The sequence below is a fragment of the Myotis myotis genome, unplaced genomic scaffold, assembly GCF_014108235.1.
Source record: "Myotis myotis isolate mMyoMyo1 unplaced genomic scaffold, mMyoMyo1.p scaffold_m19_p_17, whole genome shotgun sequence".
Lineage (NCBI taxonomy): Eukaryota > Metazoa > Chordata > Mammalia > Chiroptera > Vespertilionidae > Myotis > Myotis myotis.
In genome coordinates, this window is record NW_023416321.1 from 40,086,032 (window position 1) to 40,108,826 (window position 22,795).

The 22,795-nt window shown below is 58.6% G+C and overlaps 3 protein-coding genes across 6 annotated transcripts; all 3 read left to right on the forward strand.

Annotated features, from left to right (window-relative positions):
- The first annotated feature begins 400 nt into the window (after positions 1-400).
- NLGN2 (neuroligin 2) lies at positions 401-15,514 on the forward strand. 4 transcript variants are annotated; one of them, XM_036341501.1, is made up of 9 exons: positions 401-491; positions 788-1,338; positions 4,315-4,447; positions 8,043-8,093; positions 10,165-10,314; positions 10,486-10,671; positions 10,791-10,983; positions 11,298-11,894; positions 12,689-15,514. In XM_036341501.1, exons 3-9 carry the CDS (start codon positions 4,342-4,344, stop codon positions 13,560-13,562), a joined length of 2,157 nt encoding a protein of 718 aa, XP_036197394.1. In that variant the 5' UTR covers positions 401-491; positions 788-1,338; positions 4,315-4,341; the 3' UTR covers positions 13,563-15,514. The 4 variants fall into 4 exon arrangements, with proteins under 4 accessions (XP_036197394.1, XP_036197391.1, XP_036197393.1 ...); XM_036341498.1 differs by having other exon boundaries at positions 3,749-4,447; positions 12,689-13,562; XM_036341500.1 differs by lacking the exon at positions 8,043-8,093 and having other exon boundaries at positions 3,749-4,447.
- A 141-nt stretch (positions 15,515-15,655) lies between these two features.
- SPEM1 (spermatid maturation 1) lies at positions 15,656-17,522 on the forward strand. The gene is made up of 3 exons (XM_036341502.1): positions 15,656-16,410; positions 16,506-16,566; positions 16,762-17,522. The coding sequence occupies exons 1-3, from the start codon at positions 16,267-16,269 to the stop codon at positions 17,484-17,486; spliced, it is 930 nt and encodes a 309-aa protein (XP_036197395.1). The 5' UTR covers positions 15,656-16,266; the 3' UTR covers positions 17,487-17,522.
- A 2,920-nt stretch (positions 17,523-20,442) lies between these two features.
- Positions 20,443-22,172, forward strand: SPEM2 (SPEM family member 2). The gene is made up of 3 exons (XM_036341958.1): positions 20,443-20,580; positions 20,738-20,795; positions 20,924-22,172. Exons 1-3 carry the CDS (start codon positions 20,443-20,445, stop codon positions 22,156-22,158), a joined length of 1,431 nt encoding a protein of 476 aa, XP_036197851.1. The 3' UTR covers positions 22,159-22,172.
- Positions 22,173-22,795: the final 623 nt, after the last annotated feature.

Here is a 22,795-nt window from a genome sequence, read left to right on the forward strand (position 1 = left end):
GCGCCTTTGTAAAGCTCCTGTTGAATGGCGAAGGCGCCTGGCGGCGGAGAAATCGGAACCAATTAGGAGCGGAGGAGCGGAGCAGTGGGGGGTGGGGCTGGGGGCGGTGCTAGGAGATTTGCGTCACGGATTGGCCCACTTTCCAAGTTGATCGCCTCTTCTCACACCCCCTCCCACCTCCGGCCAATTTCCAAAGATCCAGGTCCCCAAGCAGGTCCCGCCCCTTCCCCCACAGGCTCCTCCTTTTCAGCTTTAAACCAGGCCCACACCCCAAACCAGGCGACCCCACGGACACCCAAGCCCCACCCATCTCCATGAAACCCCGCCCGCTGTCCATATGGCCCCTCCTCCAGGCACACAGGCCCCGCCTCCTTCACATGATGCCCCGCCCCCTTTAGTTCACCCCACCGCCACCAGCCGCGAGAGCCCCGAGGATGGGAGATCTGGGTGGATGTCTCCATCCTGCCCCGATCCGCTTCGTCCATGCGTCGGTCTGTCCACTCCCGCCCTCTTCCACCGTTTCCAATCCCCCCACACTCTGGAGGGCGGGCGGGCGGGCGGGCGGGTGCGAGCGAGGGGTGTGCGCCGCTCTCTCTGCAGGGGGCGGGGGAGGCGGCCGCGCGGTGACGCGCGGGGCTGCTGCGGCTGCTCCGCCGACGGATCATCACTCTCGGGCTGGGATGGACGCGGGGCGGGCGGGCCCTGGCGCACGGAGCCGGGAGTCCGGGCCTCCCGGCTGCTGAGCGTCCCCCGAAACCTCCCCCTGACCCCCCCCTTTCCCTTCTAGGAGCAGTGCTGACCCCCGCCCCGGGGTTCCAGACTCCACTCCCGCCTTCCTCTGACTCCCCGGACCTCCCACTCCCGCCCGCCCTCGGGATCGACTAGATCCCTCCCTCTCCCCGAGGATTCCGGCTGGATCTCTGCCCCTGCACCGCGGATCCTGCTCTCCCGGGCTTCGGGCCCCTGGGGATTGCGGTGGACTCCTCCTCCCGCACCCGATTCCTTAGGATCCTCCGCCTGTACCACCTCCTGGCCCCTCGAAGCCGGCCCACGGAGCCAGTGGATCCTCATTCCAGTCTTGTCCCGTAGTCTCCTCCTCACTCCACTGGCCCCACTGCGGGGTTCCCTGTTCTCGGGTTCCTCCTGACCCCCTCCCTTCCCCTCCCCGGGGATCGACTGGATCCCGGCCCCGCCCCCTGGGGCTGGGGCGATCCCCCTCCCCCGCTGGGTGAGGCGCTGCGGGCGGGGGCTGGGCCTGCGGGACCGCGGGGGCTCAGAGGCCGCCGCCCCCTCCTCGGAGCCCTGGATGGAGGCACCACGGCCCCAGGGCTGAGCCAGGTAGGAGCTAAGCCGGGCGGGTGGAGGGGCTGCGTGGCGGTCCGCTGGGGTCTCCCACTCCCCATCTCTTTCTGCGCCTGGTTCCCCCCAGCCTGCCTGTCTGCCTGTCTCCGCCTAGGGATGCTCTCCCGTGTCTCTCCGTCTCCGTCTCTTTGTCTCTGCCTCTCTCCAGCCCATGAATGATCCTTTGAATGGGCCCACAGACCCCGTGTGTTCCCATCTCCCCTCCCCCTCCTCCCCTTCCCGGCCAAGCCATTTCCCCCACTGCAGGGAGAGGGGGGGCTGCGGCCTGAGCCCCTATCCCTCAACTCTTCCCGGCTGGGGGAGTCAGGCCTGGGCAGGGATGGAGAGAGCAAGGCAGAGAAATAGGAGGGGGGCGGGGGGGGGGGGAGGCAAGATGTGGCAGACAGAAAGGAGAGAGAAGGGGAGAGGAAATGGGGGAGACAGAGCTGGGGAAAGAGGAGAAGGAGAGAGAGAAATAGAGAAGGCTCGAGGGAGAAATTTGGGGAAGGGGTTTGAAGGAGAGAGGAAGATGGGAAGCACTAAGGAGGGAGATGTAGAAGAGAGTGATGAAAGAAGACAGGGTGAGACTGAAGACGAGAGCTGGAGCAGTGGGGAAGCGGCTGGGAGAGCTGCTCTGGGAGTGCTATGGGGAGGAAAGAGATGGGGGGCAGAGGGAAGGGAGAAGGGAGAGAAGCTGGCAGGGAGAGGGCCAGGGGCCCAAAGTACCTTCAGGGAGGAGGGGTGACAGGCAGATAGACTGAGTTAGTAGGAGGGGGAGGGGTGGCAAGGCCATGGAAGCAGAGCCCAGACTGGCATGGGCAGAGGAGACCCTGAGGGAGCCAGCCCCAAGCCCTCTCCAGGTGATGGGGGAGCAGGAGCTTTGGAGGAACTGAAGAGGGGGAGGGCATGACTAGGTGTGTGTGGTAAGGATTCCTGTGTCCTCATCTCTGGAATAAATTGACACCTGCAGAGAGCCACCCGCGGGCTGGCGCCTGGCTCTGAAAACCCCGCGTCAGCAAACAGCTCTGGCAGCTGGGGGGTGCGGGGGGGTGGTGCTGAAATGACCCTTCAGTCTGATCTCTTCCCTTGCCCTGCTCCTCTGTCCTGAGCACTCAGGCCTCAGAGCAGCATCTGTGGGGCACTGGCAAGGGGAAGGGCAGGTGAATAGCTGAGATGGGATGAGGAGAAACCCTAGGTTTGCCCCCAGGACATGGGTCAAAATGCCATGCATGAGAGAAGTGCCTGTAGTACTAGGCTGTTCAAGACTTGGGGGGGCAGTCAGTGGGTGCATGTGATGGCCTCCAAACCCACCTCAGCACCCCTTCTACCCAGCCAGAGGCCTGGTCACTAGGACTAGGCTCTGATTGGCCAACAAGGGCCAAGAGGCGGGTCCTTTAGGGTTCTTTAATGCCCCCAATCTTCTGCTCCCCTCAACATATATACTTCTTCCTCTGTGCTAAGGTTTGGGGACACGCTAGCATTCTGAGTCCTGCCTCTGCCCTCATGGCCAGAATGGACCCCATAACCAAGCCAGTCCATTACCCTCTTCCTCCAGACCCGAACCCCCCCCCCCCCCCAGGGTTAAAGCTGCAGCCCGTTGCCGAGGTAACATTGCGGGGCAGCATCCCTGTCGCTGGGCAACCGGCTGCAGGATCACGCATCTGTCCCTGGATTTGCCCCCACTCCATCACCCCCTCCCTATTCTAGCCCCTGCCTCAAGGCATCGTAACTTCTGAGGGGAGAAATGGAGAGAGCCTGGGGAAAGGACCCCCCCACCACACACACACACTGATGCACAAATGCCTAGGGAATGGGGTGCTGAAGGCAGGAGAAGGTGCTGGGCTTGTGCAGTCCCAGGAAAGATCGGGAGTCTGGCCTGAGGTGGGGGTCTAATGCCATGAAGTCACAGCTCCGGAGTAATTAACACGTATAAACAAACCCTCCACTTCCTGCTAATTAATGACTTGGTATTTTTATTTTCTCTTCCTTGTCTATCTCATCCCTCCCCGGGAGGTGGGAGCTGGGACTCTGAGTCCCTGAGGAGAGCCTCCTGGTTGGGATAAAGCGGCTGGAAGGAGGCAGGCCGGGCGTGGGGAGCCGCCCGTCCTGCCCTCTGCTTGTGTCCTGGACTTTTACCACATCTTGACCTGACCCCCAGCCTCAGACTTTTCTATCTGGGTCCCTGCTGATGGAGGGGCGTTTTCGGGTGGGGAGACGTGCTGGGGGGCCTGAGGGTGGAAGAAGGGGGTCAACCAGTCTGAATTCCAAGCCACTAACCACTTGTCTCTTCTGTTTCCCCATTCCTTTCTGTCTGCCCCTCTTCCCTTCCCTTCTCCCACCTCTCCCGTGTATGTGTCTGTCTGTCTGTCTGTCTGTATCTTGCGTACCCTCTCCCTTCCACCCACAGGTCCAGCCTGCATTCACCTTCTCCCACTTCCTTCCCCTTCCCTATCCCTTGCCCCCTCCATGGAAAGGAACAGACCCCTTCTCTGTCCGGTCTAACCCAGGTCCCTTTCCACTCCCCTTCTCCCTCCTTTCCCACCCCCTCCTCCCTCCTGGGGCGAGGGGGGGCCTCCCTCCCTCTCCCCCCCCTTCTCTCTCTCTCCGAGGGGGGGGTCCCGGGGAGGGAGGGGGGGTCCCCCTATCAGCATGTGGCTCCTGGCGCTGTGGCTGGTGGGGCTGGTGGGGGCTCAACGCGGGGGAGGGGGTCCCGGAGGTGGTTCCCCAGGTGGCCCTGGCCTGGGCCTCAGCAGCCTCGGGGAGGAGCGCTTCCCAGTGGTGAACACGGCCTACGGGCGAGTGCGTGGTGTGCGACGTGAGCTCAACAACGAGATCCTGGGCCCAGTGGTGCAGTTCTTGGGCGTGCCCTACGCCACCCCACCCCTGGGCGCCCGTCGCTTCCAGCCGCCAGAGGCCCCAGCCTCGTGGCCTGGCGTGCGCAACGCCACCACCCTGCCACCCGCCTGCCCGCAGAACCTGCACGGGGCGCTGCCCGCGATCATGCTGCCTGTGTGGTTCACGGACAACTTGGAGGCAGCCGCCACCTACGTGCAGAACCAGAGCGAGGACTGCCTGTACCTCAACCTCTACGTGCCCACCGAGGACGGTAAGGGCGCGGGCACCAGGCCGGGCATCCCGTGGACACAGCCCCCAAACACACATGCAGAACCTCCGGCGCTGGCACAGTCCGGGATGGGAGCTGGGCTTTATGGAGACAGTGAGCGGACAGTATATCCCGGCCGGCTCTGCATGCCCTCCCGGGTGGGTTGGGTGCTGGCTGAGCAGTCCCAGGAATGACTGACTCCCATATAGACAGCCACCCAGGAGTTCATTGTGCCCAGAGAGAGCCAGTGGTAGAGTCAGCAGGCACTAGGCTGGACTGACCCTCCCCGACCCCACAGAGGGAGCACCCACCACCCTGCCTAGGCAGCCATTCCAGCTCTGCCCGCGCCCCCCTCCCCCCAGGCCTGGACTTGTCCCTGGCTTGTCCACTTTAGCAACATCTATCCCTCAAGGACAGCACAGACTCCTCCTCTCCCCCAGACCAGTACTGCAGACTTCCACCTGTCACATCACGTCCAGAGCCCCTGGCCTAAGCTGAGTGCCTCTTCTCCAGGATGCTATGTCCTCTGACTCCCAGACCATCCTGAAGGATCAGGGGAACTCCTGGCCAAGGGCCTCTCCACTCACAGCACGGCCCAGCCCTCCCCTCAGAACAGCTTCCCTGCTCTTCAGCTGGCTGGCTGTCAATAAGCTCTCAGTTCATTACAGCTCTGCCCATAGTCCCCTGGACGGCCTCCGCCTGCCCTCCTGCAGCACACTAAGATTAACCAGAGGGTCTTTCAGGGTGACTCCCAGCTGTCTACAACAAAGGCAGTCAGAACTCCAGCCACCTCAACAGACCGTCCTCACAGCCCATGCTCCCCTTCTAACACCCATGTCACTACTCCAAAATACCCCACCCCTCAGCAGAGACCATCCACTCCCACCACACCCCACAGGCATTTTCCAACAACTTGACACATAAGTCTGGTACCAGGAACCCCTCTATGTACACCCTGCATACCCAGCACCCCCACATCAGGTACGCAAGTCCCTCAACGGATCAGGGATCTCAACTACTCAACATTCAGATTGTGTACCCAACCAGCCTACGCACTGACCACATATATCGGGCGGGAACATCCGGCCGGTGAAATCATTTGGTCTGGCCCTGTCAAGGCATCAGGGGTGAGTTAAGGAAATGTTTGACCAAATATAGCAGGCTAATTTTTAAGTTAATAATTTTGTATGGCCTGTGAATGATGTGATAAATATCCACATGGCCCTTGGCAGAAAAAAGGTCCCCCACCCCTGAGTATGTGTTCCAACACCCTACAAACTATAATTCCCCACACCTTCACCCAGCACACACCCCAGTACTTCTCTAAAATTGTGTATCCCATCACCCACACCTGTGGCTCCCAATATCCCTGGATATAGATCATGTGTCTAGTAACACCCAGTCACAGATAGATCTTTATCCCAATAACACTGTACCTGGACCATGTGCTCCACCAGGCCATTCAGACCACAGTCCCTGTACTCAAAGTCCTCTCATGCCAACCTCAGAACCCCTCATGTACCTCAACCAACACATGTCCTTTCCAATAACTTTATGGACCATCTACCTTATATTGCTCATACCAACCATGTACCCTAACTACCCATATACACCATGCCTCATAGTAACCCATACACACAATGCATAGAAGTATCATTTACTCTAATCCAGTGGTTCTCAACCTGCGGGTCGCGACCCCTTTGGCAGTCAAACGACCCTTTCACAGGGGTCGCCTAAGACCATCCTGCATATCAGATATTTACATTACGATTCATCACAGTAGCAACATTACAGTTATGAAGTAGCAACGAAAATAACTTTATGGTTGGGTCACAACATGAGGAACTGTATTTAAAGGGCCAGAAGGTTGAGAACCACTGCTCTAATCTCATCCAGATTCCAAGCATCCTAATAGAACATTTACAGAACACCCTCTGTGTGAGAACCATCCACTCCACATTCTCCTGCACGCCCATGGACTACTTACCCCACCCAGTATTCTCTGGTGAATTCTTCACCCCAGGGCTTCCACACAGACTGTCTATCTCAACACTCCCCATTCGTGGACTCTCCACTCCCACATCTTCATACAGGCTGTCCAACCCCTGTCCTCCTCAGTGGGTGGTCTCATCACCCCCCCCCCCCCCCCCCCCGTGTGAAACATCCATCCAACACTTCCCGCCAATGGACTATCTACTCCAACATCTCCGTGTAAATTACCCACCCTGCCCCACGCCACCCATGCCCACACCTTCTGTATTTTTAACCGTCACTTACTGCCCACCTGCTGGGGGCCCGATACATTCAGGTGATCTCACTGAGTCTTCACACCGGCTGTGGAAGGAAGAGGTTGACTCAGGCACACACACACACAGACAGCATAGACACTTCATATTCTCACGTACACGCATGCCTTGCTGACTTCGCCCCATTCTCATCCTGTCACAGAGAACAGGCCCTGATCTTAATGGGTCCTCATGGGCCATTATTGCCCGTTGGGAGAAGCCTTCCCCAGGCTGGCCTGGGCCCTGTTGACCCATCCCTCCCTCTGTGGTTGAGCCCCCTCAGGCCCCTGGGTTCCAAATCTCCCCTGAAAGAAACCTGGAGCCAAACTCGGCCTCGTCTGGGTCCTCTCCTTGACAGTGGCCACGCTTTGTGCCTCCGAGTGCTTCCTGGCACCTTATGTGTCCGGCTGGCCCAGGGCACCGTGTGTCCTATTCCCTGTTTGTGGACTGAACCCCTGCACTGGGGGAGGGGGCTTTTTGGCATTAAAACAAGGTTTGATGAGGGGCGAGTGCCCCTGGTGGGACATTTACCATCGGGGGGAGAGCAGGCCTGGGTAGGGGATGAGGTTTTGCGGGGAGGGGTACAGAGGGAAGAGGTGGAGTGGAGGGCAAGACCTGATGACCCCTTTCCCTGCTTTGCCCCACATTGGGGAGATGGGGTGAGAAGCCAGGCCTGTGAGTGCGGGTGGAAGAGCAGTGCTGGGGCTGAGAGGCTGGGTAGGTGGGCAGGCAGCCTTAGCTGACCGACCCCCAGCCCTCCAGGTTGGTCCAGAGGGAAGCAGAGTCCTTTCTGCTGCAGCCCCTCCTCTCCACAGCCTTGGGGAGCAGGCAGGTGCTTGGCTGGCCCTGAAGAGGGTCTGCGTGAGTGGTGGCCAGGTGGCACAGCTGGCCTTGGTCTCCCGGGCAGGCCTCCCCTCTCCTCCAACCTGCCTCTAACACCGTTTCATTTCCAGCGACTAGCCAACACATGGACAAGCCAGATCCTTTCCAGCCAAGTCAGTATGTCTTAAGACAGGCCTCAGCCCACTTAGGCACCCCACCCCCACCCCCCCGCCACCACCAAAACAAGCCTTTTCTTTGGGGCATGACTTTTTCCGGGGAGGGGAACAAAATTGGGTTGTAGAAACGTTTTTCTCTTTTCTTGGTTTCTTTTTCTTGCAAACAAATTTTGCTTTTTTTGGCTTATTTTTTCTGCCCCCCCATCCTCCCCTTTTCTGCGTTCTGTCCTCCCTTCCCCATCCACAACCTCCCCCGACCCCCATCTTTCCCCACAAAATTGTCCTTTTTTCTCTGTTTTGTGTTCCCGGTCTTAGGTCCGCTCACAAAAAAACGTGACGAGGCGACGCTCAATCCGCCAGACACAGGTAGATTTAAAACCCGCTGCTGCATGTGGTTGCTGATAAGAGGACGTTCACGTTCACGGCCCTGCCCCCAACTAAATGCCCCACAGCCCTCAAGGCCCTCAGTTGTTCTCCCAACTAAAAACGAGAAAGAAAAGAAAAGAAAAATTTATAATAATTGGAAAAGAGAATTATGAAAACTTCAAACGAAATTTGAACAATGTTGGACCCACTAGAAAACCTGCAAGAAAAGCTAAACCTGGCGAAAACAAAATGAAAAAAGAAATTGGAATGTCAGAAAAAAAATAAAACACCAAAGAATTGGATAAAATGCTTAGAGTTTGACCGAAATTTGGACTGTTTTGAAACTTGTGAAATGTAACATTTGAAAAAACAATTTAAATTTGTAGCAAAACATTTGAAAAAAAAATTTCAGATGGCAAATTGATGACACAATCGAAACATCAGAAACCTGCTACTATTTCCAAAAGCCTGTCAGATGCAGGAAACGCAAACATTTGAAGCAAATTAAAGAATTTGGAAATTTTTGAAAACAGGGCCCAATATCTTGAAGTTTCACCACAAAATTTTGAAAAAAAAAAAAATGCAAAGAACTTTTTTCTTTTTTTCTTTTTTTCCAAAAAACGGATCTTTTTTTTTTCTTCTTCTTCTTCTTGTTGAATCTGCCCCAAGAGCTTCTTGCTTTTTGGTTGTTGTTTTTTTCTTTCTTGATCCTGTTTTTTGTTGTGGGTTTTGAATTCTTGTTGCCCCAGCCCCCCTTCTTGCTCCTTCCCTGTCTGACTCCCCTCCCCCCACTCGGGAGTGGAGGTGCTGGGTGGGGAGGAGAGGGGAGAGCTAAGGACATTTAGGACAGGACTTGGACTCCAGCTTGAACTACTGGAAGGCCACTGGCGGTTCAGGAGCAAAGGGAAATTTGGGGAGGACACCAGGGGGCACTGCCCACCCAGAAGCTCCTGGCCAAGTCAGGCAGAGGGAGGTGGGAGCAGGTCCTAAGAGATAGGAGGCCGGAAGCCGCTGGGGGTGGAGGGAAGTATCTTAGTGACCTGTTGACCCTCTGGCTAGAAGAAAGTTCCTAGCGGGATGCAGGAGGCCGGCAGGGCCATGGGGACCCACTGTGGAGGCCGGGCCTGGCCCTTGTTTGCCGAGTGCCTAGTTTAGTGAGAGATTGCAGGTGTCAAGAAAGGAAGGTCTGTGGGCCAGGGCTCAGCCAGCCCTGGTGCTGTCATGCATCATGGAGAGGCTGCAGGGGAGGGCACGTCCTACGTATGTAGCCTTGGGGACTGTGGCAAGTCCTCTCAGACTCCCACTCCTTAGTCCAGCCTGGAGTGCCCCAAAGTCTACTACCTGTCGCAGTGATTATGGGATCCTCTGGGGACATGGCAAGAGAAAGGTCCGGTGCAGAACCCAGGGCTCAGGCTAGTTTGCAGGGGGTTCCGAGACTTAGAGCGGCACCCTGGCTTCATTAAGCAGGCTCTTTCCCACCCTGCCTCCTTCTGCCATAGTAATTAGGCTGGGGGTTGCCATGGTGACTGGGGAGGTGACCTAGAAAGGAATTAGGGCGGGGAGGAGACCAAGCCCCCAGGGACCCTAGGGCCTGGCACCCCCTCATGGACAGACTAGGCTACCATGTGGAGCTGAGGCCCAAGGCCTAAGTCTGAGAAAAGGCCAGGATCCTCCCAGCATCTTTAGCTCCAGCGCCAGCCTTAGGAGCACACTCTCCCTAGGAGCAGGAAGGAGATTTGCTGTGTGTGGGGGGGAGGGGGTCCCCTGGATCCAGATGCCCTGAGGAGGGCCACACCCACCCCTGCCTCTGTTAGGGTTCCTGGAAGGTCTGCCTGCACTGGAAGAAGTGCTGTGGAGCAGACTGGCAGGAGGTGGGGAGGGACCAGCTCCCAGAGCTAGCTGGGGAGGGAGGGCGGGGAATCCGGTCTTGCCCCCCAGGGATGGGAATGGCATGTCCCCTGAGCTCTGGGCTGGTCTTCAGCAGGCCTGGGAGCTGGGAGGAGCTGCTTCTGGTCTCACTGTGTCCTTGTCCCCCACTCCTGGCCCACCTGCCCACCCCCTCCCCACGCAGATATCCGGGACTCGGGGAAGAAGCCTGTGATGCTGTTTCTGCACAGCGGCTCCTACATGGAGGGCACCGGGAACATGTTCGATGGCTCTGTCCTGGCCGCCTATGGCAACGTCATTGTAGCCACGCTCAACTACCGGCTTGGGGTGCTCGGTGAGGGAGGGCAGCCAAACCTAGGGAGTCTGGGAGGGGGGCCTGGTGGGTGGGGTCCTTTAAACCCAGCAGCAGCAACAAAATTGCTTCTGGGATGGACTGAGCTGCCCAGATAAGGGGCAAGGACACTGTAACACCCCCAGGTAGCTCCCTTTCTGCCTTTACCTCCAGGTTTCCTCAGCACTGGGGACCAGGCTGCAAAAGGCAACTACGGACTCCTGGACCAGATCCAGGCCCTGCGCTGGCTCAGTGAGAACATCGCCCACTTTGGGGGCGACCCCAAGCGCATCACCATCTTTGGGTCTGGCGCAGGCGCATCCTGTGTCAACCTTCTGATCCTCTCCCACCATTCGGAAGGTACCGGCAACCTCATCAGCCTGCCAGTCCCGTCCCCTTTCCCGTATCCCTGAACCTGCCGGGTCCCCCTTCTCTCTTGGGCTGACACTGCCCAGCCTGAAGCTTGCCTGTCCCCCCAGGGTTATTCCAGAAGGCCATCGCCCAGAGTGGCACTGCCATTTCCAGCTGGTCTGTCAACTATCAGCCGCTCAAATATACGCGGCTGCTGGCGGCCAAGGTGGGCTGTGACCGGGAGGACAGCGCTGAAGCTGTGGAGTGTCTGCGCCGGAAGCCTTCCCGGGAGCTGGTGGACCAGGACGTGCAGCCCGCCCGGTATGGGTGTTGGGACGGGGGTGGGAGAGGGCCAGGGTCAGGTCTGCGCTCACCTTGCTGGTTCCAGGGAGGTTGAGGGTGAGAGGTGTCTGCAGGCATTTTCTGATGGCCCTGTCTTCTATTCTTGGGAGCTCTCCCCAAGTATGCACAGGGTGCCCGAAAGTGCTTCAGAGAAGACCTCCCAACAGGCCAAGTGCCCTTGAGGGTTCCTAGATGTTAACTAAGGAGCAGTGTCTTCAGGGCAAAGGCTCAGCAAGCTCTGAGCCCAGTGGAGGCCAGCGAGCTGGTGACGAGACCCTACCCCTTCTCCCCAGCTACCATATCGCCTTCGGGCCCGTGGTGGACGGCGACGTCGTCCCTGATGACCCTGAGATCCTCATGCAGCAGGGAGAATTCCTAAATTACGACATGCTCATCGGCGTCAACCAAGGAGAGGGCCTCAAGTTCGTGGAGGACTCAGCAGAGAGCGAGGACGGCGTGTCCGCCAGCGCCTTTGACTTCACAGTCTCCAACTTTGTGGACAACCTGTATTCCTACCCAGGGGGCAAGGATGTGCTGCGGGAGACCATCAAGTTTATGTACACAGACTGGGCCGACCGGGACAACGGTGAGATGCGCCGCAAGACCCTGCTGGCACTCTTTACTGATCACCAGTGGGTGGCACCAGCCGTGGCCACCGCCAAGCTGCATGCCGACTACCAGTCCCCCGTCTACTTTTACACCTTCTACCACCACTGCCAGGCTGAGGGCCGGCCCGAGTGGGCAGACGCAGCGCACGGGGACGAGCTCCCCTACGTCTTCGGGGTGCCCATGGTGGGTGCCACCGACCTCTTCCCCTGCAATTTCTCTAAGAATGATGTCATGCTCAGCGCCGTGGTCATGACCTACTGGACCAACTTCGCCAAGACTGGGTGAGGGCCAGAGGGGCTGGGCGGGGCTCCATGCAGGCCAAGGTGCACACACCTCCACCCCCAGTCCTTCTCCCTCTCACTCCCTCACAAGGCCCTCTGTCATCGGCACTCTTGCCTTTCCAACTCAGACACCTGCTGGACACCTGCTCTGTGCCAGGCACTGAGTTGCGTGTTGGAGACTCAGCAGTTAAACACAGAGGTCCCTGTCCATTCTGGGGTGGGCTCCCTTGGTGGCTTTGGCTCCATGCCTGTCTCTTCATCCCTCCCTTGCCTGGTCGCCCTCTCTCTTTCTTCTCCCAGGGCTCTGCCCTCTGACTACTCCCATCTGTGTATGAGTATGTGTGAGCGATTGTGTCTGTCTGTCTTTATTGCTGTCTCTACATCGCTCACCCTTGAAAGCCATTGATATCTCTCCCTTTCCCTTTGATCTGTTTGCTTCTTGTTGCTGATTTCACCCTGGCTGCCTCTCATGTGCCTTTGTCTTCCTGTTTCTACGTGTCTCTATCTCAGTCTCAGCCTCTGCCTCTCCCACTGGCTATTTCTCTGTCTCTGCTTATCTCTGTCCCTCGGTCCTCATCTCTGTCTCTAGCAGTCTGTCTCTTTCCCTCTTTGTTTTTCTATGTCTCTGGCAATTTCTCTCTCTTTGTATCCATCTCTGCCTCTGGTTTCCTCTGCCTTTCCGCTGTTTCCCTGGCTCTCTGCATCTCTGTCTCCCTCCCCTGCCCTCCCCCACCTTCTCGCCCTGTGGGAGCCTCACCCTCACTCCTACTTTCCCTGCCCTCCTGTGCCCACAGCGACCCCAACCAGCCGGTGCCGCAGGACACCAAGTTCATCCACACCAAGCCCAACCGCTTCGAGGAGGTGGTGTGGAGCAAGTTCAACAGCAAGGAGAAGCAGTACCTGCACATTGGCTTGAAGCCGCGTGTGCGCGACAACTACCGTGCCAACAAGGTGGCCTTCTGGCTGGAGCTCGTGCCCCACCTGCACAACCTGCACACGGAGATCTTCACCACCACCACGCGCCTGCCTCCCTACGCCACGCGCTGGCCGCCTCGCCCGCCGCCCGGCGCCCCGGGCACACGCCGGCCCCCCTCACCTGCCACGCTGCCACCTGAGCCCGAGCCCGAGCCAGGCCCCAGGGCCTACGACCGCTTGCCTGGGGACTCCCGGGACTACTCCACAGAGCTGAGCGTCACTGTGGCCGTGGGCGCCTCCCTTCTCTTCCTCAACATCCTGGCCTTTGCTGCCCTCTACTACAAGCGGGACCGGCGGCAGGAGCTGCGGTGCCGGCGGCTCAGCCCCCCTGGGGGGTCAGGCTCCGGTGTGCCTGGTGGGGGCCCCCTGCTCCCTACCACGGGCCGAGAGCTGCCACCAGAAGAGGAGCTGGTGTCACTGCAGCTGAAACGGGGTGGCGGCGTCGGGGCAGACCCCGCTGAGGCCCTTCGCCCCGCCTGCCCACCCGACTACACCCTGGCCCTGCGCCGGGCACCAGACGATGTGCCTCTCTTGGCCCCCGGGGCCCTGACCCTGCTGCCCAGTGGCCTGGGACCGCCACCTCCCCCGCCGCCACCCTCCCTCCACCCATTTGGGCCCTTCCCCCCACCTCCTCCCACCGCTACCAGTCACAACAACACTCTACCCCACCCCCACTCCACTACCCGGGTATAGGGGACAGCTTGGGGGGGCCTCCTCCCCAGCCCTCCCATCGGCAGGAAGTGCCACCCGGAAGGCAGGGAGGAGGACCTGCAACAGGCTTTTCTTGTCCCACGTGGAGGGACACGAGGTGGACGTGGGTCTCCTCACCAGGATGCGTGTGTTCCCATGCACAGAGGCCCCTTTTCTCTGGACCTGGGCCTTTGAACAACTGGGGGGTGCTCTGTCCCCTCCATCGGGACCCCAGCCTTCGGGGGGGTGTCCCACGCGGAGGTATGCTTTCTCACGGGGGGGTATTTTCCCATGTGCAGGGTGAGGTTTTTTTTGCCGCCCTGGACACATGTTGGCCCTCTCAAAGAGTTTCTGCGGGGATTTGTACCCCAGAATCATACTCCCTCATGCCTTCTCCCGCCTCCTCTCTCCGCCCCCCACCCCGTGGAGACCCTGGAAGTGGTGTGCTCATGTACAGCGACCCTTGGCCACAGGATAACACAGGGTGGTTCTGGGAAGCAGTGAGGACCAGCCCCCTTCCCACGCCGCACCCCTCCGCCCTGGGGAAGCATGTTTTCCCGCCCGTGGCACAAGTCAGCGAAGCATGGTCTCCTGGGTAGGCCTCGCCTTCCATAGCCGACAGCCCCTGCAGGGGCGGGAGACCCGGGCAGCCTGTCCGCCCGGGAGCTTGTCCCATAGGTCCAGGCACACTCTGAGTGGAAACATGTTCTTGCATGTGGATGTGTGTTTTCCCATGCAGATGGTCCCTTCTCTCCAGTACCTCCCTGCATCCCCCAGGCCTCAGGCCCAGCACCGAGTTCCTCCTCACACAGCAGGTGGGAACAGACTTCACACTGGCAGAAGCGGAGGGGGGTGCATAGACGCTCAGGGGAGAGCTCTGCTCCTCCCTCCCCCAGAGATGCGGAGTTGGGGGTCAGGGCCGTGGGACCTGCCACCTGTAGAGGCCATGCATGTTTGACCAAAGCCCTCACTGGGGTCTGCGGACAGCCTTTCCCTCAGTCCTCAGACCATTACTCATCTGTGCCAAACTGGGTCGGTGGGTTTGCCAAGAGCTCCCCAGTCCTGGGCCAGAGTAGGTAGATGTGGGAGCAGGTGGGATACAGGAGGGGGAAGTGGCAGCTATAGGGGTCCTACCTGTGTCTCTCGTCTCCTCATCCCCCTGTGCCTCCGTTCCCTTTTCCCACGCCTCTTTCTCCCTCTTAGGAGCCATCCCTGTGTCTGTGTCAGACCAGCCCCTCCCCTCAGCTGCCCATTCCCTGTCTGTGACCTGCCCCCTCTGCCCTCAGCTGCCAGGGCTGAAGGAAAGGGGACATGGAGGGGGAAGGGAGGAGAGCCAGGGGGGAAGGCTTCATGGTTGGGGAGAGAATGAGGTCAGCTCACTGAGAAGCAGGTGGAGGGGGCAATGGGGCCAGGTCTTGGTCAGACACCAGCCGGAAGAATGTGAAAGGATGTGTAAGGTGACCGCCCAGAGGGGACCTGAGCCTACAGGGAAAGGAGCCTGTCGGGAGGAGAGAATCCTTGTCCGCTGGCCTTTTGTGGGTTGTTAGTGCCAAACTTGAGTTGGGGCTGGGGTGCTGTCTTCCGCTGACATCGGATCCGGAATCCCTGGTCTTGGCTCCCCAGAACTTTGCCCCTTGACCGTCCCTCCTCCCACTTCCACCCATGGGACCTTCTTTTCCCACCCCTCTCCTGCCTGGTCTAGTTCCTTTCCAAACAGCCATGCCCTCTAAATGCCAGGGCCCTGGGCCCTGAACCCTACAGACAGATGTCTCACAAATTGGGGCATGGGAGAGGGGCTGGGGGACCCCATGATTCAGCCACGGACTCCAATGCCCAATCCCTCTCCCCAGAACAGTTCCCTGACAACCCCATGTCTCTGCCCTTCGCAGCTCTGTACACATTTTTAAACCTGGCAAAAGATGAAGAGAATATTGTAAATATAAAGTTTAACTGTTGGTTGTGCCTGCTGTGATGTTAGGGGGTGGGGGCAGGGGGTTTTGAAGAAACAAGCCTTGGGGATGTGACTGCTGATGAGGGAGGTCTGTAGTCACGGCCCTTTTCAGCAATAGCTCTGAGGCCTCGTCACTGAAGGGGAGTGGGTGCTGAGTAAGGTTGCCATGGTAATGGGGCTATTTAGGGAGATAAGATTAGGACCCACCCTGGCCCAGTGGCTCAGTTAGTTGGAGCATTGTCCCATACACCAGAAGGTTTCGGGTTCGATTCCTGGTCACATATCCAGGTGGTGGGTTTGATCCCTGATCTGGGTGTGTACAGAGGATAACCGATTGATGTTTCTTTCTCTCTCTCTCAACATATCCTCAGATGAGGATTCTTTTAAAAAAAGAAAAGAAAAAAGAAAAAGATTAGGGCCCGTGTCTGTGCAGAGGACTGAGCCTGGTGTAGAAAAGGACCAGATGGGCTGATGGGCGCGGACACTAGGCAGGCTGGAGGCCTCGCTAGCTGGTCCAGGTAGCTGGCCACAGGAGGGGCATACAAGGTGCGGGGTTGGTTTCTTCCACTGTGTGGGCCCAGGCCAGAGGGTTAATCCCGGGCCAGGACTCTCCCTCTTGGCACATTGTGAGGAGGAGCCCCGGCATCATTGTGACCCGCCTACCCCCAGGGGCCTCTGGGTCAGGCCGGCGGGCTGCTGGGGACTGTGGCACAGTGGGTTGGGGGTCTAGGGGCCCCGGTGGTCCTAGGGACCCCCATGGCTGTGGCTGAGCAGCCATGGCCCAGGTGCACCTCATATCACAGCCCCAACACCAACAGCTGCCAGGACCTGGGCAACTCGATCCTGTTGCTGCTGGGCCTCATCATCTGCATGAACATTGGCATCAACATGGTGACGCTGGTGAGGGCAGGGCTGGGTGGAAGGGTGCCGGTAGGCTGGCGGGGGGCAGGCCTGGTGGCCAGGGCCTACGTGGGGTCACCGTGCCTTTCCCCCAGCTTTGGCGCAGACTCCGTTTCTTCTTACACGAAATGTTCTGCAGAATTGTTTCTGAGAAAGGTAAGCTGAGCCCTGGGGGTTAGGGCAGAGGGGGGCAGATACCCAATGTTCTTGCCCTTGACCCTCAGCTGGCCCCTTCTCCTCCCAGTCTCCCCTCTCACATGCCATAGCTGTGCAGCTTCTCTCCCCGAACCCTGCTCTCTGCCCCGTAGGCGCCCGTGTCCCCCGCAGCCTCTCCCCTCTCCCTATCCACAGAAGCGTCTAAGTCATCCTCACCTAGAAAGAAGACCCAGCACTCAAAGCCGAGCCCCCCTGCAGTCCACCTTCGATGCACCATGGATCCTGTGAAAATGACCGTGACCCCCCGACCCACTCGCCGCCAGCGCCATCGAGGCTGCTCAGCACGCCGTGCCCACCACCCAGTAGCCTGGGCCCCGGACACCGACGACGAGGAGAAGCACCCTCATCGGCACGGGGCGATCTGCTCCTACAACTGGGATCACCCCTCGGACTGGGACGGCTTCCAATCCGCCCAGGGGTTCTGGGATCCCTGGGCCCAGGACACTGCGGGGCTGCCCACCCAGGGCATTCGCTTCCAGGAGACCGTAGAGAGAAGACCCCTCAAAAGAGAGATGCGGTCGGAGATGAGCTTAGAGGCCTATGTGTACCCTGTGAATCCCCCGCCCCCCAGCCCACAGTGCCACAAGAACGGAGGGCGGGCGGGAGCTGAGGGGGGGCATGAGCCGTGCTCGCCTGACCACCCAGCACCCAAGGGTCCAGCAGCTGTCCCAGATATCCCCCAGAGGCACCCCTCACGCCACCTAGTGTATGATGCCCTCGACGTGAGGCGGCGGCTTCGGGAGCTGACCCAGGAGGTGGAGTCTCTGGCCCACTGTTACCCCATGGCCACCAGAGCCAACGCTGCCGAAGGGGCGAACAAGGACAAGGACTGGGTATACCGTCCACTGACAGAGAGGTGACTGGAGAAGAATAAAAAACAGAGAGAAGCTGGTGTGTGGTGGTTTGGAGCCCCGGGGGGTGGGGGGGGCGCGGGGTTGGCGGGAGAGGGGGAGCAGTGCTAGGGCCCACACAGCTCCTAGAAGCCCTGGTTGCTAAGGAAACGATCTCCTTGGGAACAGGGCCTGGAGAGCCCTGAGGACCCTCATCCACCTCTTGGCCTCAATCTATCAACCCTGTCCTCAGACCTCTCCCAGGCCCTTCTGGGTTCTACGGTTCCCATCTGCCTCCGCCCAGTTCTCTTTAGTGCCCAGAAAGGGCCCCCGCCAATCCTACCCCAGATGCCCAGGCAGCCCCACACTGGAAGGGAGACCTCCGCCCGCATGGTCTGGGCCCTCAGTGGTCTGGTTCCTGCCAGAGCCCCGGTTTAGGCTGCAGCTGTGGGTGAGGTGTGGTTCCCTCTCAGCCCTCGTTTCTTCCTTCTTCTTTTTTAAATCTTTAAACCTTTTTTCTTCCTCTTTAAAAAATTATTTATTTCTTTTTAATCCTCACCTCAGGATATTTTTCCCATTGATTTCCAGAGAGAGTGGAAGGGAGGGAGAAGAGAGAGAGAGAGAGAGAGAGAGAGAGAGAGATTGATTGGCTGCCTCCCACATGGGCCTCTACTGGGGTTGGGGATCCTGCAGCGGAGGTACATGCTCTTGACCAGGACTTGAACCTGCAACCCTTCACGGGTTGATGCTCTAACCACTGAGCAAAACCGGTCAGGGCTCAACCCTTGTTTCTTTGGGGAGGGAAGGCAGCCAGCCCTCACCGTTCCCCAGTCAGAACCTTAAGTTCCTGTATCCTTAAGCAGGCTTAGAGCAGAGGATGAGAAACTGGGGACACTCTCAGGGCTGTGACCGCCCTCTTCTGATTCCTATGGTCATGTCACAAGTGAGGAGACAGAAGCTCAGAGAGGCAAGTGCATCCCCTGACAGAGAGGTGATTGGAAAAGAATTTTTAAAAAAAATGAGAGAGAGAAAGAGAGAGAGAGAGAGAGAGAGAGAGAAGCTGGTTTGTGGTGGTTTGGTGGTGGGGGCCGGTCACACAGACATCAAGGATCAACTTCACGGCCTCAGATGCTTCACCCCCTGCTTCTGCAGGTAGAGTCTCATTGCCAGAGTCAGCTTCGCCCATCGTAGTCTCCCACCTGCCTGAGTTTGCCATGCGAACTCTCCAGAGTATTCCTTCCATTGAGAGCAGCTGGGACCACACACATTCACACTCACATACACACACATGTGCACACACACAACTTGGGAACGAGGAGCCGTGTGAGCGCACCACGCTGAAGCGGCCGGACCTCACCTTCATTCCAGATGGGCTCCGGGATGTGAGCAGACAGGCCTTCCGTGAGGCGCCCTGCTTCTCTGTTCATTTTCATTCGGTTAATGCCCCCGATCCTTTGCAGCTGACTGCATTCAGGGGGCGTGTACCAAGCACCTACTCTGTGTTTGGAGCCTTGATGGAAAATGCCTACTGGCTGTTCCTCTATTTCTGCTGAGTAGTTTATTGTGCAGACAAATGACTTCTGGTTCCCAGGGCACCCCTTTCACAGACACCAGTGATGAACCTGGTTTAAATAAAAAACTTTGTCATATCAACAATTACATCTATTTTGTGCTTTGTGAGTTTAATGTGGTTTTATTTTTTTAAAAAATTTTTTTTATTGATTTCAGAGAGGAAAAGAGAGGGGGAGATGGATAGAAACATCAATGATGAGAGAGAATCATCGATTGGCTGCCTCCTGCACACCCCCCACTGGGGATCGAGCCCACAACCCAGCCATGCGCGCCCCCCCCCGCCCCGCCCCGGGCCAGAATTGAACCCGGGACCCTTCAGTCCACAGGCGGACGCTCCATCCACTGAGCCAAACCAGCCAGGGATAATGTGGTTTTCTTAAGGTGGTAGCTAACAGTTTTTCAACTTGAAGGGGTGGCTCAGTGGGAGGGCAATTGGTTAAGGACCAGGTCCATGGTTGGAGGGGGTCCCTGACAGAGGCAGCAACCCCAGCAAGGTAGAAACAAGTCTTGCTCTGAAGCAAAGGGGCTTATAGGCTCAGTGACCACCAACACCGAGGGCTGAAATCCCTGGCCAGAAAGGATGGTTAGGGTAGGGCCAGAGGTATGACAGGGAAATGGTCAGGACGAATGTACAGTGAGGTGACTACAGAGGGGACTCTTGCTGTCACCCATCCATCTAGTCACCCTAGATCAGTGGTTTTCAACCTTCCTAATGCCACAACCCTTTAATACAGTTCCTCATGTTGTGGTGACCCCAACCATAAAATTATTTTCGTTGCTATTTCATAACTGTAATGTTGCTACTGTTATGAATTGTAATGTAAATATCTGATATGCAGAATGTATTTTCATTGTTACAAATTGAACATAAAGCATAGTGATTAATCACAAAAACAATATGTAATTATATATGTGTTTTCCGATGGTCTTAGGCGACCCCTGTGAAAGGGTCGTTCGACCCCCAAAGGTTGAGAACCGCTGCCCTAGACGCTAGCTAGCCCCAAGTAGGTGTGGGTGGGAAATACCAACAGGCTACATAAACTGCCATCGTATCTTAGAGCAATGAAATACTAGTAGAGGAAACCTTTATGCACGCTTCAATCCCTAGGAAGACTGTCTCACTACTGTAGCTACCATATTGCCAAATCAGGTATCAGGTGTTGAGTTAAGCAAGCTCCCCTGGGGACAAAGGACAGACGGAACTCTGGGAAATCTGGGGACTGAGCCAAGGGCCAGCGGAGTGGATACAGGGGCTGCCGCCTCTGCATTGTGACTCCTGCCATGTGCCTCATTATGACCCGGCTCCCTCACCAGCTGGCCAGGGTCCCCAGGTCCGGTCCTGGCATGAGTGCAGTGTGGGTCGGGGCCGGTGGGGGGGTGCGGCCCTGGTGGCCCTCGGACCCCCCCCCCCACCATGGAAAACAAGCTTTGGCATAACACCCTGGGGAACTGCAATCAAGACCAAGCAAATCCCCAGGATGCGGAGGACTTCGTCCTCCTGCTGCTGGGCCTCATCATTCTTGTCAACATTGGGATCAACCTGACAACTGTGGTCAGTGCTGGCTGCGGGCCCTCCCTGGGAGCGCAGAGGGCGGAGGGTGGGAGCCAGCTTCAGCCTGTAACCCCATCTGCAAGAGCCGTCTTGGCGGGGAGGGGGGAGGTTGCTGGTGGAAAGCTTGGTCTTCACTCCCACCCCACCTCACCCCCAGATGTGGCGTGGGCTCCAGAATGTCATAGACAAGACGATCAATTGGATCCTTCAGAAAAGTAAGTAAGGCAGCTAGCGAGGGAGGGGACACCCCCACACCCCTGCTACCACCACAGCCCAAGAAAGACAAGCCCCCATGTTCCCAGCCGACCACTGCCCTGCCCTCACGGACTCTTGCGTTCCCCAGATGCAATCTTGCAGGCTTGTAAAAGTCCCCCCAAAGACGCCCCAGCCAAGGCCCAAGACATCCACATCCACTGCGCCCTGGACCCTGTCGAAGTGCAGGTGACCCGGCCCTCCTGCTTCTCGGATTCCTCCCATCACCATCCCCGCAAGCGCAGCCGCCGCCCGCGCCGCCACCACCACCGCCGCCCCCACTACGGCTACCAGCAGAGACGGAAGAACCACAGACAATTCCCCCCAAACTGCATGCTCTTCCACAGCCCACCTCACAGACACAGGAGGTCACAGCTGAGGCCAAAACCCATCTTTGATCAGGAGGACCCGGACTCCTTTCTGGAGGAGGACAACAACCTGTCCTTCCCCTATCCCAAGTCCCCGCCGTGGGGCTGGGGCGGGCCGCGCCATCGGATGGGGCTGCCCTCCAACATGAGGCTGTGGGGCCGCCAGGGCGGGATCCTGGCCAGCTTGCCACCACCCTCCATCTACCAGGCCCCTGAGCTGCGCCGCATGCCCAAGCGCGTGGAGGCCAAGTCGGAGCTGAGGCTGCAGTGCTATGGGCTCCACCGCTCCCAGTCCCGCGCCTGGGGCAACATGGAGGCTGAGCAGTGGCCCTTGCCCCCTCCACCTCCCCACCGGCTGCCTCCCAACCCCTCCTGGGCCCATGGGGGGCACAGCCCTTACCAATCAAGGGGCCAGCTCCCGTATGACTGCTGGGATCAGCGGCGGCGTGGCCTGGAGGCCTCCGAGCCTCCATCCGCCCTGATGGCCCGGAGCTGCCGGCCCGAGGCCCGGGAGTACTGCTCCCCACAGGCCCAACGCCGGAGCCTCCCCGGCCATGCTTACAGCCACAGCCCCTACCCGTCCACAGGACACTTGAGCTACACCTCCCGGGACCCCCATGAGGTACGGCGCCGGGCAGCTGAATGGGCTGAGGCCCTCCCCACTCAGCACCCCCTGACGACATCTGCCTCCCTCACTGTGTTGGGCGAGGTCTCATACCAACGGACCCTGGCTCCCAGCCAGGCCCTGCCTGAAGCCCAGACTCCTGAGCCGCCCGCAATCACCTTCATGCCACTCAGCCGGAGCCCAGGGGGCAATGCCAATCACCAGGTGTACGACAGCCTGGAGCTGAAGCGGCAGGTGCAGGAGAACAGAGCGAGGGCCAGCTCCCTGCCGCCACCTTCCACCTCCGCCTCCAGGCCCTCGCTGCACAGGAGCCGGGCTGGGAAACTGAACTGACCGGTGGGGCGGTGGGGCAGGCCCTGAAAGAGGAATAAAGAGCAACAGAGTCCAGGAAACCCTGTGTGGTCTGTGGCTGAGACGCGCCACTTCTGCCAGCCTGGATCCCCGCCCTTAGCTCCCGGAAATGAGCAGCGGTGTGCTTGGCATGAGGCTCCCCGTCGGGCAGGGGCCCTCCTGGTCCTGCGCCAGGGCTCTCAGCAGATCTTGCCGCTGCAGATACCAGAACAGGGGTCCTCAAACTTTTTAAACGGGAGGCCAGTTCACTGTCCCTCAGACCGTTGGAGGGCCGGACTATAGTTTAAAAAAAAACTAGTCGGCTGCTAAGCAACAGGCAGTGGCGGCAAAAACACCCGGCGGGCGGATAAATGTTTTCGGGGGCCGCATGTGGCCCGCGGGCCGTAGTTTGAGGACCCCTGCTCCAGACCATTGGTCTCCGGGCACCTGCTCTGTGGAGGCTCTTTCGGTCCCCAGAGGGGACTCAGAGGCTCCGCCCCACGTAAGAAGCTGAGGTTAGATTCCAGACGTGGTGGTTCCACGTCGGGGTAGATCCAGGCCTGCAGCCTCGCAAAGGGCAGGAAGAAGGCAAGGCTCTGGATTTCAGCCTGGCTTTCCCCAGGGCTCTGAGGCCATGGTC

Coding starts and splice junctions, on each gene's coding strand:
- NLGN2 (XM_036341498.1), top strand. CDS start 3,991: ATGTGGCTCCTGGCGCTGTGGCTGGTGGGGCTGGTGGGGGCTCAACGC. Junction 10,315..10,485: donor CTACCGGCTTGGGGTGCTCG/GTGAGGGAGGGC, acceptor CTTTACCTCCAG/GTTTCCTCAGCACTGGGGAC. Junction 10,984..11,297: donor CAGGACGTGCAGCCCGCCCG/GTATGGGTGTTG, acceptor CCTTCTCCCCAG/CTACCATATCGCCTTCGGGC.
- SPEM1 (XM_036341502.1), top strand. CDS start 16,267: ATGGCTGTGGCTGAGCAGCCATGGCCCAGGTGCACCTCATATCACAGC. Junction 16,411..16,505: donor GCATCAACATGGTGACGCTG/GTGAGGGCAGGG, acceptor CCTTTCCCCCAG/CTTTGGCGCAGACTCCGTTT. Junction 16,567..16,761: donor CAGAATTGTTTCTGAGAAAG/GTAAGCTGAGCC, acceptor CCCTATCCACAG/AAGCGTCTAAGTCATCCTCA.
- SPEM2 (XM_036341958.1), top strand. CDS start 20,443: ATGGAAAACAAGCTTTGGCATAACACCCTGGGGAACTGCAATCAAGAC. Junction 20,581..20,737: donor GGATCAACCTGACAACTGTG/GTCAGTGCTGGC, acceptor CCTCACCCCCAG/ATGTGGCGTGGGCTCCAGAA. Junction 20,796..20,923: donor CAATTGGATCCTTCAGAAAA/GTAAGTAAGGCA, acceptor TGCGTTCCCCAG/ATGCAATCTTGCAGGCTTGT.